The sequence below is a fragment of the Sturnus vulgaris genome, chromosome 1, assembly GCF_052056855.1.
Source record: "Sturnus vulgaris isolate bStuVul1 chromosome 1, bStuVul1.hap1, whole genome shotgun sequence".
Classification (NCBI taxonomy): Eukaryota; Metazoa; Chordata; class Aves; order Passeriformes; family Sturnidae; genus Sturnus; species Sturnus vulgaris.
The window spans coordinates 148586115-148604585 of record NC_142243.1 but is presented as its reverse complement, the minus strand read 5'-3'; the positions used below and the strand labels follow the sequence as shown (position 1 = coordinate 148604585).

The window sequence follows — 18471 nt, the reverse complement described above, 5'->3', positions numbered from 1 at the left end:
TTTCAGTGATGGCATTTATAATACAGGTCATCTGCTGGAGTTACCCCAAGGAGAGCCCAGCACCTTTGCAGGAGGTGTCTAGACAGAGAGCTACTGAACTTCAGTGCTGGCCTCACTCTCCTCCTAGTCACTTACAGGGGATATCTGCTACTCTTGACCACATAATAAGAAACAGTAAAGAAAATCCTTCTTGCTGCTTTTTAAGGCATTCTTGGAAGTCATTTGCATTACAGTGTAATCCTGATTTTTCCATACAACTCTTCACACTTTCTAATATCCCTTACCATCTGGCTAAGTACCTTCTGCAAAACCATTATATGTCCAAAATCCGAGTTATAAAATCTACACAGACTTGATATGGAACTTTATTTCTCCTTATTCCCAAAGCTCAGCCACCACTTATTTACCAAAATGAGTCACCCTACTTCTGATGTCCAGAGATAATGGCAGTGCTGATGATCTTTCTGACAAGTTATTGTCTGCTACTCCACAGCAATTAAAAGGACTTCCCTCTCTTGTGGCATAAAAGACCAGAAAACACTCCTACTTACAAGCCAGAAATCGTTACTTACATGCTGGAACCTGGTTCACTCCTGCCTTTGTTCCTTCCAGCTCTCCTCCTTTGCTGTCAACACACCAACAATCACGAAGTTCAAAGTGGCCTAATGGAGCACTGAAATCAGAATAGGGTCCTGGGTAGTAGCTCAGCTGCTCAGTCAGAAGCTGCCAGAACGTATATGGGTCCAGCAAAATGTTCTCAGATGCACTGCTCAGGTTTCCTTTCAGCACTTGAGGTGGGAGATCCGTGAAGGAGGAATACATGGAGAACGTGGGGAAGACATTCTGGTGCCCAGCCTCATACAAAGCTTTAACAAAAGCTGAAAAGTCTCCAGAGGACGCCTCTTTATAGCCAGCTATTATGTTCAATAGGTCAGGAACAGGCAGGGGCTTGCCTTGGTTGTTCTCTGCAATCCACCTGTCGTACCACTCGAAGGCTTGCTCGGGGGGGCCACTGCACTGCACCTGCCTCCAGCCACCCCCAGCATCACACTGAGGGAGGTGAAGGCTGGACAGCTGAGGCACAGCACTTGGATCTGACAACAGGAGCTTCACAGCCTTCAGAAACTCCTGACCAGCTGTTACTTGGCAAGCACTTGGGCCTGGGAAAAGAAAAACATGCACATCTTCAGAATGTGCTGAAGATATACAATACCCCTATCCTCTAGTACAATAAACACCACTACTAAAACTTGGTCACTCAGCCCAATAACAACAACATTCCTGGCCTGTTACTAAGAGGGCTTAGCAATATTAAGGTCCCATGCTGAACCAGGGCAAGATTTCCAAAGGGATGTGAGCCCTCCAAGATGAATACAGATATGTTTTGGTTTTTTTTTAATTTGTGAGTACATTAGGTACTTGTAGTTCTTACTGGGGGGCCAGGTGCCACCTAATGCCTTCCTGAATGTGTTTACATCAATCAGGTGTTTTCGGATATACTTGGTAATCAGGTTGTTACTTGTTATTCAGCAAATCTGCAAAAGCAACCATCTGAATAGTGAGATAATATTGACTTTATTTCCCCTTGCACTGAACCAGAATCTTAAAACTGCATGTCCTCTCTTCCTACACTCCACTGAACATTGCTGTTGAATACAAAAATAACATTTCTCAAAATACTGGAGTAAGTTTGGTTTGGAAGCCCTTTCTGCCATGTCCAGAGCTAAATTTCACTTTGCCACCAAGCAACTCTCCAAATCCAGGCAACTATGGGAGGTCATCTTCATTTGAGCACCAGAGAATTCCAAACCTTTTTATTTATTGGATTGTACTACAGATGGGCTGTTAGATATAAATCCCCTCTCAGTTCAGATCATTACAACAAACTCCCCTTTACTTCTGCAAACTGCTATTCAAAGGATGCCCCTCATTAAGCCCCACTCTCAACTGCTGGACACTGCTATTTCTCCCAAAACGAGAAGCAGGCTCTCCTCTTGGTCTATTCTCCCTGTTGATGTGTCGTTCTCACTTCACAGAAACTTGAAAGACAAATATTCACTGCCTATATGCTTCCTTCTTTCTTCATATTCCATAAAGAAAAGGGCAAGGAGAGGCAGTTCATAGTCTACCAAACTGATGTCAAAAGTCATTTGCAACTCACCTTTTTGGCCTGACTTTGTGAGTTATGAGAAACCTACCAGCTATTAAATCCCCGTCTTATGTTTGGAGTCTATTTGTGATATCTTACCAATTTGAGGATATATTCTTGAGCTAAAAAGACTAAATCAAGTTCATAGTTTAAGGCACTAAAAATCTTTAGTTCTTATGAAAAGATGAGCCAGTGACTGTGCCCAGGTGACCTGGTCTGGAAGGAAGAGTTTTTTCACTAGGCAGGGGTCACATTCAGTTCCACAGATGCTCCAGGTCTCCTGGGCATCGTGGATGTTACACACTCCAGCTGCACTCTGAGGTAGAGACAATGCCAATGACATGTTCAGTAACCAGGCAAGACCTCAGGCTCCTCTGCTTTGAGTGTGCCCACACTACACCCTCAGGACACCTTCAGGACTTGGGATATCAAGGCTGACACATCACTGCATTTCCCACTATCCCCCTGCCACTGTAAAGCTGGCTTGCTTTCCTGTTAGGAGACAGGAGATTTGCATACATCATCCATTTATTTCGAGATGTAATCAGATACTAAGAAAGAACCATGGAATTCCAATACAAAAGAAAGCATCTTTAAATTCCCAGTCCCTAAGACTTACATTGCATCGGCTTTCCAGCTTTCCCCCTTATTCCTGGAATAGTCTTGCCATTCAAATCGACACAGAAGCAATTTGTCCCATAACACTGGAGTGGCAGAAAGTCTCCATCCTCAGTACAAGAGGGAATGAAGAGATCTGATCCTGCAGGCAGGCTTTGCTTCAGGTTTTTCAGGTCTCTCCTTTGCTTCTCACACTCAGTGGGACACCTCGGGCGCTTGCCTTGACGTCTTGAGCCTGGAACCTCCTTGCCTGAAGTGTCCAAACACCAGCACTCTCCTGCATAGCACTGAACTTCCTCATACCTCCCCTCCTTGGTGCATGCTGGAACAAACAGGTCCTTTGGCTCCTCACCACAGTCTCTGGATCCCAGTGCCAGTTTCACCACTTCACCTAAATCTTCAGCAACGCTTTTGGGGACAGAAATTACTTGTTGAAGAAAAGTAAAGAACTCTGGTAGTTCCAGGACAGAAGAAAGGAATTTCATCAGATTCTGATTGTCCTGCAGAGTTACTGTGCGGCCAAAGCTGCCCACAAGAGGTTTACTCAAGATGGAGCTCCCCTTTGATACCTCCAGGGAAAATTCCTCAGCTGATTGCAGAGGGCCTTGGCCATTATCCATCTCTGACACATCCTCCTGTGGGAAAAACTGGCCAATGCTGTACTTCCCACTAGTGCCAAGTACCCCTGTGAAGTTAAACTGGATCAAATTCTTCAAGAACCTTCCTCCAAAGAGGTTTTCTTGGAAACGCTTTGGATTGGCAGTGAACTGCAGTGCCACTCGGGCCAGGTCCCTCGATGGGAACATCCCTGGGATGGCTTCACTAAGGATGGTTTCCAGCTCAGGAGTCTGCCTTGGTGCAAGTGGGGATGACAACCCAGAGTCCAGAAACAGCTCCTTGAAAGAGGGAGGGCAGGGTCTTGAAAAGCCATCAATTTTGTCTGACTGCTTATCTGGTGTGGAAAACAAACTGGACTGACTGAAGTACCCAGCAGGGCCATAAAGGAGCCTGGACAAAGCCCGTCGGCGCTTGGAAATGCACGATTGCTCCTCACCTACAGGAATAAAAAAGGACATTTTGGAACCTTCATAACCTGTAATTCTATTGCTCTAGTTCAAGCAGCTGGGACAAAAACAACATTAAAGTATAGAATAACCTGCTTCTCAACTATGCATCGTGCACACGTTAAGGAATTTGAAATGTTAGTGCCTTTGGTCTATAAATAAAGTTCTCCAGTCAAGACCCAAAATGAAAGGAAACATTCCTTCCCCACTGCTGAGTTCTCTGCTCTGTGGTCTTTTACTGGTTCTGTTGCTTCCCAATTCTCATCTCTGTTCCCATGGCTGAAAGAATGAAAAATGTCCTTTCCAAATATTTTAGCTCTCTAGTAGGATGCCTGTTGCTAATAAAAACCTGCAATGATCCAGGTGAATATGGGAACCTGAGGAGGAGAAATAGATTGTGGAACAGCAGAAAGTTATTTTAAACAATGCCCAATAATGAGGCATTTATGGAAGTTTCCTAACTAGATCTTCAGTGAGGTGTTCATTGCAGGAGATTTGAAAATGAATTGTAAAAATTAGCAGTGATAGAGTGCTAAGGATCTGATAGCATTCATGAATGAGCTCTAAGGGAATTTCAAGAAAAACAGTCAAATGTCAACATATTGAGGTTACCAACAGTGGCTCTGAGCCCCATATCCTGGGCTAAACTGTGTCACAGGTGTAGCTGCATCCAGCCTCATCTGTACACTGATACACAGGCAGAAACGGCTCCAACTTAGGATGCAACACATCAGTAAAGAAGGACAAAGCTTAGGGCTCAAAAGACAGCAAAGAAAGGAAAGACTTGGTAAATATAAAGACACCAAGAATCAGACAGACAGGATGATTATGGCACTGACTGCATCTCTGGAATGCACACAGCAGCTTAACTCACATGCCACACAGTTACCTGTCCTTGAAAAGTAGCAGAATTATAAAGAAGGGAGGCAAAAGTAGCAGAGCTATAGAGAAGGGGAGGCAAAAGTATTTTGAGGACAGAACAGCTTTTCCAGTATAAAAAACATTCAGCCTGGACAAAAAAAGTATGAAAAAAGTTTTTAAAAAACAGAATTCTCCACATCATTCACAGACAATTATTATCCAGTATTTCTTGCAGTACAGAGAAGTCCAGATGTAGAGCACATAATTATCATCATGAAATTTATTGCCAGAGAGTGCTAGTAAGCATAAAAGGTTAGAGGGCAATTAGGCAAATCCTTGGAAGATAACTCCATAGGGGAGGGCTGAACACAATGATCTGAACTCAGCCTCCAGTTTGGGGCATCTCACACCTGCAGGAGGATATTTGGAAGTGATGTGCATTTCCATGGTTCTCACTTTTTCTTACTCAGCACCACTGCTATCCCTGTAGGGGACAAGAGGGATAAGCATCTTCAGTCTGCTCCAGCACCAGCTCTCTTGGGGTCCCCACTCCATTTCCATTTATTCCACAAACAAGTAATATGATAAAGCAGTCACAAATCCTGTTAACAATAAGGATAAAAGCTGGAAACTTAAAAAGGTGCTAAAAAGATAAGCAAGTAATCTGATGTTCTGTGATTGATGTCTTTCTCACACCTGCTTTTGCCTCCTTGTTGTGTTCTGCAGTGCCTGACAGGAGCTCAGAGTCCCTTCCCAGATGTTCCTTTGTAAAAGAACTTTCTGTAGGATGGGCCCCTTCTGTTTTCAATGTTGACTCTTGGTTAGAGGGATGAAGAGCATTCCTCAGAGGGCCAATAAGTTAGTGCAAGCCACAATTCCACAAGAACAGTAATATGAAACAAATGTAGGATCACTGGTCATAAACACTCTCCCCTCCTACCCACTGTTGAAGCAAATCAAAACAGAGGAAGAGAGAATAAACACAAAGGCACTGCTGGTGTGACTCTACTGTAAAAGGTCTGAAAAGAAGCATGTTCCTGTCAGGACTGCCTGGTGCTCTGACTCCTCCAGTGTTAACACTGCTGAGTGTGAGAGCCAAAGACATTAAATAATCACAGAATCATTAAGGCTGGAAAAGATCTGTGAGGTTCTTGAGTCCAGTCACTAACCCAGCACTGCCAGGCTTACCACTTAACTGTGTCCCTAAGTACCACATCTACATTGGTTTTAAACATGAAATAAAACAGAAGAGAACTGGAGACAGACACATGGCATGTAGCTGTCTGAAGACTTCAGCTATAACCTCATGAAATACCTCCTCAGGAGTTAATCTGTGAAACCTCTGCAGAAATTTTTCCCTGCTTAAATTTCCTGAGCCTGCCAATAAAAGCTGCAAGCAGCCTGAAGTCATTGCCTCCCCTTCTTCACCCCCTCTCCTCAAAAAATTATCAGGAGGGCTCAGCAAAGCATACTCGAAGAGAAAACAACCAGTCCCAACATATGGCGAGGCCTCTCAGAGGTTCCCCTGTAATATCCTTGGTGATCAGCCTCAAAGGCACGCTGAAGTTTTCATTTCACAGTAAGCCTGTGTGTGCCCAGAGTGCTCTGAGCCCCTGGAGCTGTGACACCTAGGGCAGATTCCTCCTCCTTTAGCTGCATGGGAAGCTGGGCTGTGTCTCACAGACAGAGCAGTTGCTTTCCCCCAAGGCAGCCCCCACATTAAGAGCCTGTGCCCCAGCCCTTCAGCACAATCCTGAATATTTAGGTAATGCACTTCAGAGCAAAGGTTTTTAACTTTCCTCCTCCCCTCTGGCCCCTGGACAATTCTGCTGTCATTTCCATTTGGGGCACTGATTTGATGGTGAATTCTCTGTGGAATCTCTCAAAGCCCTAACCTATACACCTTTTCTGAATTGTTTGTTGGGTGGTTTTTTACAGGATTTGGCAGTTTTCATGGCAAAATATGCAATGACAGAGTTGACAAAAACAGTCAGAATGGGAGATGAAATTCCACAGCATTTCACCAAAGGAAGGAGGTAAAACACAAAATCACCATCACTTGCTTCCTTATATTACCCCAGATATTCTCATTTAACACCTCAGTTACTGGAATCAAGAGCCAGATATCAGAGCTGCAAAGAAAAGCCTTGCTGCATGCAAAACTAAAAGGCTAAAGAAAGATTATAACAGCAAATAAAAGCAGCACGATATTTAATAATTTATTAGAACGTGACTTTGAACCAGGTTTCAGGATCTTTGAACAGCAGAATCTGTCAGAGCAGAGAAAGGAGCTGGTCAGTTCTGTTTCCTCCTAAAGACACGGAGAGATGGGCTCATTGTTCCTTTGGCAGGTCTCATACATACCGCAGGCTGGGGGCTGTCCTCGCCTCCTCGTGCCCGGGATCTCCTGTCCCTGGGTGTCCACACACCAGCACTGTCCCCCTTGGTGGCACTGCCGGGGCTCGTAGCCCCCGCTGGCGGCACAGGACGGCACGAAGGGGTGCTGGAAATGCAGGGCTGCAGAACGCTCAGCCTCACACCTCGAGGGGCCTGCAGGGAAAACAGTTAAGCAGGGAAAGTTTAAAGTTTCACCTCTGTCTGAGCCCATTGTTTGCCTACTTGGGAAAAAAAAATTAGGAAAAAGTTTAATTTCCTGATCGTTTACAGTGATGCATCGAGTACCAGCTCAAAATGGGAATTCTCCATCCTCTTTTCCCGTTAAGAACTTGCCCCATGGTTTTCTATTGCAGGTATTAATTTCTGAAAGCTAAACAGAAGATAAAACCTCAACACATTTTTCAGCCATAGTTGCAAGTAGGCAAAGCAGAAGTATTTCTCCCAGGGAACCATGCTGGAGGCTCAGGGAGCTCTAGCCCTTAGTGCAAAAGCAAAGATGGTCAACAGGGACAGATGTACATCTTGGGGGACTGATTCAAAGGCAAACATCGATGTTTCTGAAGAAAATAAGGCGTTGCTCCTGCAGACAGATCTGCACCTGACTGGAGATTTGGGTGGAGGCCACCCTATTTCTCCATTTCCCTCTGCAGGATCTGAAGACCCTATTCCTGTCTTAAAGGCAGAGAGGGCAAAAATTCAGCAAGTACATTTTCTGGGGTATGATCTCTCCAATACAGGACCTTACCCTCTGAACAGTAATTTTGCTTATTTATATTAACCTGCAATCCGACAGCCTACACACCTCTTACCTTCAAAAACTTTCCAGCTAGACCCAGCTACCTGAGTGAGGCAGCCAGAGCACCGTGTCAGAGCAACCTGTTCATCCAGGGGACAACTTTCTTAATTTGAGTGGCTTTGGGTGACAGTGTGAGAGCTGTGTAAGTCACCAGAGCAACCCCCTCGGCTGATGAACGAGGTCACATCTCCATCTTGTGGCTGCTACAGCTTCATCTGTGCTGACAGCTGCTGCTACAGCCAGATCCAAAACCAGTGTGCAGTGCAGAGGGAAGATGCCTTCCAGACTCTCCAGAAGGATCAGCTTGTCTCAAAGCCAGAAAAACTGTGTGACTATATGGCCAGAAGACTGACATCAGTATCTGCTTAATATTTCTGGTGATGCAACTCCTTAGCAAGAGTCAGAGAGCAATGTCAGAGGACTTTGGGACTTGGATGGGAGGATGAAGTATCACATAGGAGGTTCAAACTCTCCCCAGCAAAGGCAGTTTGCTTTGGGCTCTGGTCTAGGAGGGAGGAGGTACCTGACCTCCTGTCCTGCAGAGTTCACTGCCTGTAAGTGGAGAAACTCTCTCCCCACATGCCTGCCCTGACCAGGGAAGGAATGGGCCCAAGAGTGGATCCAAAAGTTCAGCCTTGCTGGCCAAGGCTCCACAAACTCCTCCGTGACCTCCTGGGAATGGAGGGTGTTGTGGCCAGTGTAAAATCCTTCCTGTTTCTGAGTGTACCAACATAAATTTGGGAATATTTTCTCAGGCTTTTAATTTAATAAATCAACAAATCCATCTCCATAATCTCAGGGCAAGAGATAAGGAGAGTTCATGGCATTTCAAACAATGTGATCTGCAGGCATATGGGAAAGCACTGATCAGGGGCCAGGTATAATCTGCTGGTAAAGAATGTACCATGCAGAGGATAAAGGCCAGCTGCAATTCAGGGGCCTTGATTCTTGCATTGAAACTCTGATATTTTCTGGTTTTAGAGCAAAAAACTCCTAGAACAATTCTCCCCAACAGCAGCTGTCACATAAAAGCTCCAGGACTGCCACCTGATTTACAGAGCATCTCCTGGGTGCCACTTACACCTGAACTTGCCAGAGGTAGCCAGCTGGACCCCCAGGAATCTCCTCTGCAGGATCCGAAGGATGCTGCTCTCCGTGAATGTGCGCGCAGGCTCCGGCGCGGAGAAAACCGTGTCATAAACTTCATCAAGCAGCAGTTCCAAGCCTGGGAAAGACAGACTTTTATCAGAGGGCCTGCTCTTAATACAGAAGTCACCCTTATACAAGAGGAGTAAAACTGGGAGACTCTCAGGAAAAATAAATCCAGTTCTCTAAACAAGTCAAATGTGAAGTTATACTGCATAACCCTAGTGCATCACACCCTGCACCCAGTGCTGGGTGCCCAGGCACCACTTTTACACCTTGGCACCTTCCAAAACAAGCAGGAGAAACATTCCATAACTGGCTATAGGCTGTGGTTTTGTTAGGTTCAGCCTGCAGTACAGAAATTGATGGAATTTCAGAAACAGATGTTACCAAAACCAACTATGAGTCATTTCAGTGGCATATTAAAAAACAAGACATTCAGAAGTTTCTCTGAGTGCACAGATTTTTTGAGAACTTTGTTCTTTTCTAGAAATTAAATGTTGAAGTTCTCATCTATCATTTAAATTTCAAGGTACTGTGTTTTGTATTTTCCCCTTTAAAAAAACAATTAAAATTAAAACCACATTATCTAAGGAAGATCTGGAAATCTCAACCTCCTCATTCCTCCTTGCTGAAAAAAGAACATTCTTTCTTCTAAAGCATCCCATTAACTATTAACATGCCTAAATCCTGAGGTTATGAGAGAAGAGGATATCCCTGCCCATTGTAGAGAAGTTGGACTAGATGTTCTTTAAAGGTCTTTTCCAACCCAAACAATTCCATGATTCTACCTAAGCAAGAAGAAAAGATTTCATTCTTCAGGCCCTTTATATTCCCCTGGATTTGCTAATAGGACATATCAAATATGACACAGCTTTCCACAGTGTGGGCAGGAAATGGACATTCAGAAATCCTATTTCTACATTCGAAAGAGGACAGGATTAGCTCCCAGGCACCAAATCCACTCGTTGCTGACTGAAGCACTGCTTAAAAGGGTGGGATTTCATTAGTGAGCTCCAGCCCTTCCCATGGGCATCACATTGGTCACATTGGTCTTACCCCTTGTAAGACTGAAACTGAACTTCCAAATGAACCTGAAGACTGACAGTGTTACTGTCCTTTCCTTTGGGAATTCAACACCACCCAGATTAAAGGATGAGATGCTGGAAGGAACTTACCTGTGTCTGCTAACTCCCTCCCCAGGCTGTCCACACAGTAACAGTACCCAGAGATCTCTGGGAATGTTTCCTTCACCGAGCTGAATTTCTGGAAAGCCCTTGGGAGCCTGGAAGAAAAAGTAGCATCATCTGAAGAGCCCAAGGAAGAGTCCATCGACCACAACAAAGTATCAGCTGTTTCCTTCCTGATTTTGCAGGAGAAGGATGTCTGCAGAGCACAAGGCCAGTACAAAACACTTTGGTCTCCTTTCGTCAACCAGGCTCTGACATGACCCAGATCACTCTTTCAGCAGGATAGCATTTTTCTAAACAAATAGGGGATAGTTTCCCTTCAAACAGATTTCTGAGCCTTCCTAAGCATGAACCCAGCATCTAACTCACTTTCAATTCTATTCTCATCTTTGGACGCCTGTCAAAAAGTGTGAAATAGACAGGCGTTGGCTTAATGTTATTACAACACCCATTCATTAGCTCCTTCCACAAAGCTGCATGAGATGGCAGAATGCCTAAAAAATCAGGTTGCTTCCCCCTTCCTTACATGCCACGTATGATTTCTGCACTAAATTAAGTACAAAAGCTGATAAAACCCTCGCTAATATCTTTCGTTTTCAAGGCATGGCTCAACAGATTAAGGAGAAGGAGAAAGGGATTTTAATGTGCAACAAGACTGATTTTGGCTTCTGGAGATGAAAGAGATGGTTTCCAATGGAATATTCTAGGAGTGACAACAGCCAGATTCCAGCAAAGCAATTATTTAAGAAAGAAACTTAATAGGGTCCAAGTTGGAAAAAACATAATAAACGTGGTTTTAACTGACAGATATCCTAGAGTTTCTCCAAGCAAAAGATAAGTTATCCGAGTTTCAAAGTGCCAAGTTCTAAAACAATCATATTATTTTATGGACACTTGCCCTTACCCTGAAATACTATAAAGATCTGATGTCCCAGCTGCACGTGGCTTATTTGGAAAAACCTAGCAACAGGGAAATGGAATTTTCTGCTCTATGCCTTCAGAGAGTTACACAAATTAGGTTTTTACAAAGGATGGACACTCAGCAATAAGAATGTTGGTGGATTAGGCACTGATTAACTGGGGAAAAGCAGTTCACAGCCAGCCTGTGAAACTGTGACCAGGCTCAATTCAGTGCCATGCTCCAGCAGCCTCAGGGATGCTCTAGAATGTGCAGCCTGAGAACAGCAATGAAATGCTTGTCTGGCTCAGAGCTGATGCTCAGGTGAGCAGAGCAAGGGGCCTTTGCCACCTCCAAGACTTTGCCTGAATCATCAAACATTCTGGGTTGGAAGGAACCTTAAAGACTACCTAGTTCCAATCCCCCTGCCTTGGGCAGGGGCTGCTTCCACTAGAACGAGTTGCTCAGGGTCCCATCCAGCCTTGGCCTTCAACACTTCTAAGGATGGGGCATCCACATTTTCTGTAGGTAACCTGTGCCAGTGCCTCACTACTCTCACAGGAAAGAATTTCTTCCTAATATCTAAACCTAAACAATACCCTCTTTCAGTCCAAAGCCATTCCCCTTCGTCCTATGTGCATTTGTCAAAAGTCCTTCTCCACCTCTCTTGTGGCCCCCTTTAGATACTGGAAGGTGCTATAAAGTCTCCTGAGAACCTTCTCTTCTCCAGAGTGGACTCTCTCATCCTGTCTCCACAGAAGAGGTGATTCCTGGGAGCTCCACCACCTCGTGTCAGGAGAGCTGAAGATGTTACTGCTTTCCTTCTCAACATTAAAGTCACACGCACAATTACACTATTTTATATGGGGAGGATGTGTAGTCACATCTTGTCATTCTGGTTCTTTTCGTTCCAAGTTAAGAATAAAGCTAAATAAATTACAAACAGATATAAATTAGACCCACTGAAACAAGAGGGCAAAACTTTTCTCACCTTATGTGGAAAACCCAATTCTTACCATATTTTTTATTTTCTCAGACTCTTTAACCACAGACATCAAGATGAGTAGCAATAGCATAGAATTCCTCATTTTTCAGAGTCAATCCAAACCAACTGTGACTACATTTAAGTTATGGATAAATTTATAGTGGGTTTATGTGTTTCAACAAGAATGCTCACACTCAAATATACAGGAAAATAAATAAATGTGAAGTTGTTTGCCTTCAAAATATGAGTCTCTGCTCTTGGCTTCCAGCAAAGACAACTCACTACTGATTACAGCAAGAAGATAAAAAAATCTTCCTTGGTTTTTGATTTTTTGATAATTCCCATTAATCTGCTACAGGGCACTCTATATGGGTGCCTATTTAGGCAGGACCTGGACACAGTCCATGCAAAAGAAGTAACAGCAGCCAAGCCCTCCAGGTGAGGCAGGAAATTTGGGCTCATCTTTCTTTTTGGAAGTCTTCTGTTTGGGAAAGTCTAAGCTTTAAACTTCTGAGTTTTCCCATCTGTTTGTTTGGGGGAGGTGGTTTAACATACTGGCTTATTCCTGAATATTTATTAAGGTCTAGGGAAATTATTTGGAAACAGAGTTAGGATGATATGTCTAGATTTCAAAAATCTGTCTGTGGAACCAAAGAAAGTTTCTTCATTGGCTCCATATGGACATAAAATATGGGTTAAAATCCCTGTTCAGTTACAGTCCTTTGCTGTGGAACTCATCTCTTCAACTCTGCATGCTGCCCTGGTTTGAGGAAGGAAGAATGACATTTCAGGCAGGAATAGTGTGAAAATAAATATATTAATGACCTGAAATACTCAGATATGATTGCAACAGGTTAAGCCAATGCCATAATTAGAAGGTAGACAGCTGGGACTGAAATCATCCTGCTGTGATTAATTACATGACATGGACAGAAAATAAATCCAATCTCACAGGTCTTTGCAGGCAAATCTCCCAGTGGAAGGCAAAAAATGTCAATTTAAAGCATTGATTTCTCCACTGTAATTGCTTTTTTAGCATTTCAACACTCCACACACCAACAAACAAAAGAGCCATATTATTTTGCTCTCACCAAAATAACCTCTCCTGAAGCCCTGACAGATTTGCACTGTGCTTTCAGACCTGCCTTTCAGTTTTACTTAAATTAAAATAAAAGAAACCCCTCCAAAGAGCAAAACTGACATTTACAATAAAACATCTTTGCTGCTACAGAGCCACGGCACAATGAGCTGTTATGTTTATTGCACTGCCCCCTCCAGGGAAGCTGGTGCTGGCTGAGGTGCCAAGTCAGTGGCACTTCACGAGACACTGAAAGGTTTCTGAACATCTGGGACAAAACAAACTCCTGTCCCATCAGTTCCCCTTGCCCATCCCTTATGTCTCCATCACAGGACTAATTCCCAGCTCCTCCACAGGACAACAGCTTGCTGCCCCCACAGACAAGGATTTCATCTGGTGTTGTGAAGCATTCCCCAATCCTCTGCAGCCACCTAAAGCCAGTTGTGCACCAGCACAGCTCTTCATCATTTGCTGTTTCACCCATGTGAGCAACCCTGGCACTGCCTAATATTTAGGCAGGCAAGAGGTTCTCATTATCAGCTAGAACTTAATTTTTGCACGTTATCAGTTGTCCATCTGCTTTCCTCTTCCATACAGAATTGTCTTTCCCACCTAATATATACATCCAAATTCCTCTGGTCCTTCTGCATTTGCTGTTGTCTGCTTGTCTCAAAGCCAGGGCTACTTTTCCAACTATAGATCACAATGTGGTATCCAGTGCTGTGTGAGGACACACGAATTAGACTGCAGGGATGGAATACACACACACACACACACACACACACACACACATATATATATATATAAATATATTTTTTTTTAATCAGCAGATTTAATTCAGAAGAAAAAGGTTTTTTCACTTGGTTCATTCTCTAACAGAAAATATCATAATGTGCAGTTACAGAATAGGGGCTCCATGTAGCAAAAATCACAAAGAAGCAGTCAGACACTGCCTTGAAGGGGTATGCAGGATTACCTTCCTGATTCAGAAGCTTGAACTCTTACCTGTTGTAACTATGAACAAGATCAAAAACACTCATGTCCGTTGTGTTGACAAACTTGCACTGGACAGGCAGAAACTCTCCATCTGCTGAGCACTGTGGTGGGCTCTTCTCCCCAAAACCGTGCAGGATGCGACGATCTCGGATCTCACAGTTCCCTGGACCTAATGAGGAAAAGGGGTGATGTTTATTTGTGTGTTAACTTCCCACAAACAGCTGAATGGCCACCCTGTTGTTGAAACGAGGGTTACATTCATTACACTGAGCAGGAACACTGAGGTGCATCATCTTGTTTTTATGAAGAGCAGGGAACTGGACTCAATTATCTTATTGGTCCCTATTCACACTGAGTCTTTCAAACCTACAAAACCCATAATTTTGTTGAATATTACTTACACTGTGCTGGCTTTCCTCTTTGTCTAGTGCCATAAATATCCATTCCTTCTGGATCCACACACCAGCACTGCCCCAGCTCCATGTCACACTGCACCTCATCAAAAGCCCCTGAATCCAGGCACTGAGGGATGTAGGAGATGCTGCTGCCATTGATGTATCGGCTCACCAAGATCCTCTGCTTTTGCAGCTGGCAAAAGGACAAGCCTGAAGTACCAGAGAGGGGCACTGTTAGGGGAAGGTTCTTGGTGGGCACTGAATCATTTAATTGAGGGAACATCTGAGTTTTCTCAGAATTACAAGTTCTAGGTCTGCCACCCAGGTGGCACAAGCATATTGATGGACTTGAGGTTACAAAAATTGGTACAGGGAAGCCTACCACAGATGGGGTTGAAGCTCTCCAACTCAAAAGCCATTACACTAAATCAATCTTTTATTCACAATTTGTCTTACTGGGACTTTCATAAATACAGACATCAGGTGTATCAGGTTTCCATGATAAGCCCTGAAGAAACTCCAGAGCTTCCACTAGAAGGACCTAGCAAATTACCACAAACAAGAGTCCATAGAAGTCTGGGCCATCCTTTTCTTGATTTCAGCAGGTCAAATGTAGATTTAAATGGTTCTTTATTCAATCTGAGCAAAAATAGAAACTTTTTACTTACAAGATATGGGATATCCATTCTGTTTGCTGCCAGGAACCTCAACACCATTCTCATCTACACACCAACAGGAAAGACCATTCCTACTGCACTGGACTGTCCTGAAGAAGATCACAAGTAACATTTTATTTCACGTGTGTAGATTCCTCAGTACTAGACATAAAACCACATCAAATACATTAAAATCACAAATAATCGAATTGGCATGAGTTGCGTTTCTGGTGAATCTGATCACTGGGAACCCTTAATTCTAGTAATTCTCTGAATTCTTCGAGAATTGTATATATGTGAATTGAAGTCGTTGAGGAAGCAAGCAGGTTGGACAGAACCCTAATTCCCATTATCTGAGATTCACCAGGCACTGTGAGACAGTTTCTAAGTCAAATCTAGAATGGTCACAATGCCACCAGAGGCAAAAACAAGATAATAGTACAGAAATTACAATCTGTACAATCTGTACGCAGCCTCAGCTTTAATTTGTTAGCTTCTTGCACCTTCAAGCAATATGCTGCTCTCTAAATCACTGTTCTCTGTGTGCTTTTTAGTTCTTTCATTGCTTTTAGAAGGAAACCTGACTGTGCCACTAACGAGGGTGGATAAGTTCTCAGTCACTTGGCTGAGCTGTGCCAGCTGGCACACACATTCACCCATGAGCACGTGTAGGAAGACAGCAAACTGCACCACACTGCAAACTGCACCAAGTATTTGGCATGCAAATAATGCTGCCAAGATTAGCCTGTTAATCTTAGACTGACCTCTTAACCCAGAAATTACTTCCAATAACAGGGAATTCATCTGGGAGAGGATCTGCAACATGGCTCAGTGAAGTCCTTTCAAGTCTCCAGCACCCCTGTGACTGTGGCTCTTCAAGACAGGCTAAAACTTTCATCAGCAATGAAAGGCCACATCATATGGCAGCACATGAGTAGCAGGGATGAATTACCTGAACTGGCCATCCTCTGAGCACTGAGGAACGTAGGCTTCTCCTGCTGAAAAAGCCTCTTCCCTCTGAAGTTCACAAGGACGCAGCGGCTGGGAATCGGTCTGATACTCTGAAAACAGCAAGAACATAAACACCTAAGGGTGGTGTCACCACAAACCCATTCTTATCAAAACTTTGTTGGTGCCAGGGCTGCAGGGGAACAGTGCCAGATTCAGGGGTCCTCCCTGGCTGTTTTCCAGTGGCATTTCTGTGTGGGACAGCACAGGGAGGCACTGAACAAACCCACTGCTCTGCCAGCTGCTGGATGAGCACACAGTGGAGATGATCATGAACCACTTTCTCAGGCCTGTGTTTAGTTAGTCTCAGCCCTGTTCTGTACTGGCAAGGCTATAATTTTCTGGTACTTGGGGTTCTTTACTTAGTTGTGCCTATAACCACAAAAGAGTCCTTTGCATAACCACACACACCACTATTACATTTTCTGAGTAATTATCCTTTATTGAAGCTAAGTCACTATTTCACCAAAGGGAGAGGTGTTTCTTCTCAATCCCATGAAAGATTTAAAAATAATCAATTTCTAGCAGTAGCATCAGACTAATTCATATTACGAGCACTTTCAGTTTTCAGTGGGGCAAATGATTAACTGCTGAAGCCACCTAGCAAATTTTTAATGTATTCAAAGCTTCATTTGCTGCTGTTTTAGATGTAGAATGTAGAATAGCGAAATTCAATAAGTTCTTTTTTACAGAGCAGATTAGTTGATCTGACACTTTCCTCATCCTCAAAATCTGATCAATGTCATGCTCTTAATACCACAGATTAGTTTATAAAAATATAGCAAACAAAGCCACAGGTATGCCAATTTAGTCCAAACGTTTACTTAAGCCAGTATCTGGTCTAAGTGTGATCACACACTGTAGTGCAAATGCATCATAAGTATTCTGAATGTTTTTCAGCCTGAAATAATTTGCAACTCACAGAACTTCGACATCTGCAGACAGTTCCTATGCTTCTAATGCTTCTCAGTCACATCTGTTTCTGTGAGATTTTACTGTGTACCCTTAAGACCATGTGAAAATTTTCATGAGACTGCAAAATTTCACGTGATCTCATCTATAGACAATGTCACATAGGCAAAGCTCCCCATTTTCACCTCAAACATCAGCTGTTCTGGGATGAGTGGAGATCCCTGTGTACAGTGCTAGAGAGGGTCTATCAAGACATTTGAGTTAAATGACTAATTAATTCAGTGACTCAAATCGCTGGTTGTGCAGGACTATCAAATTCAGGCCAAAGAACTGGGGCAGCAGCACTCAGACTGCCAAATATCTTTAGGTTCAATCCTAAGTTAGACAATGGCACCTACAAGTAGAAGATGTTATTGAGGAACTTCTCAGCCGTGCAGCAGCACCTTTTCTTACCTATACTCCTCTAGCCCTTGGAAATTTTTTTTTTTCCCGCAGAAATTCCAGGTATACAAAGACAGGTAAGCCTGACTGCTTAAAGATCCTTAGTTTAGTATTGAACCAGGAGCCCAGCCTTAGTTTGCACAGCACACAATAACCAGCTACGTTTGCTGCATGCAAGATTCAAGATCAGTATAGATTTCACCAGGACAACACACAGGGCAGAACAAAGATCAGTCACCCCTGGACACAGGCAGAGTAAAAGGACAAGTGTACTTACCAAATATATTGGCTGTTGCTATGCTAATGAAGCAATAGAGGGTGCAAAATGGGATGGAGCCCATCTTGCAATGGGAGAGCCCCATCCCCTTCTGTCTGTGGGGCAGCTCTGTGCACCCCACAGAGCCTTTGCTGCCCTTTTATAGAGCCCATCACGGGGATGGGTTCACTTCTGTGCTGCTGGCTGGGCACAGAATTGGGAGAATGACGCACACGATGCTCCTGAGCAAACTCCAAGAGGCTCCTTCAGCTGGAACTGCTCTCCTGGCTGCCCTCAGGCAGTTCTCATCCCTGCTCCAGGGAGCACAACGAGCCAAGTGGCAGCAGGCACAGTGGGTGGCAGGGGGGCTCAGTTATTCCAACAAGTAAATTGAGCTTATTGACCCTGGGCAAAGCTCTGGTTCTCACTTGCCCCAGGGGGCAGCCAGGCTCTGTGCTCCCTGGTGGAATTGCACATTTTTGCATTCCCAGAGAGTTGAGCCTGCTGAGGGACAGACTAGAGTGAGACCTCTGGGTGCTGCACATTAGGAGTGAATTTAACTCATGATGTTATTTACTAAGTGAAAAACAGGATTTACTAAGTGAAAAACAGCATCTCACTGGCT

General features: G+C 43.8%; 1 protein-coding gene across 1 annotated transcript in view; it reads right to left on the bottom strand.

Annotated features, from left to right (window-relative positions):
- TG (thyroglobulin) overlaps window positions 1-17931 on the bottom strand; it is a 142909-nt gene extending 124978 nt beyond the window's left edge. The window contains exons 1-10 of the mRNA XM_088164187.1: window positions 17868-17931; window positions 16182-16290; window positions 15242-15339; window positions 14580-14783; window positions 14188-14347; window positions 10210-10316; window positions 8967-9110; window positions 7057-7242; window positions 2769-3821; window positions 573-1160 (exon numbers count right to left, since the gene is read on the bottom strand). Of these exons, the coding sequence (XP_088020313.1) occupies window positions 573-1160; window positions 2769-3821; window positions 7057-7242; window positions 8967-9110; window positions 10210-10316; window positions 14188-14347; window positions 14580-14783; window positions 15242-15339; window positions 16182-16290; window positions 17868-17931 (2713 nt within the window). The remainder of the gene's footprint in view (window positions 1-572; window positions 1161-2768; window positions 3822-7056; window positions 7243-8966; window positions 9111-10209; window positions 10317-14187; window positions 14348-14579; window positions 14784-15241; window positions 15340-16181; window positions 16291-17867) is intronic.
- Window positions 17932-18471: the final 540 nt, after the last annotated feature.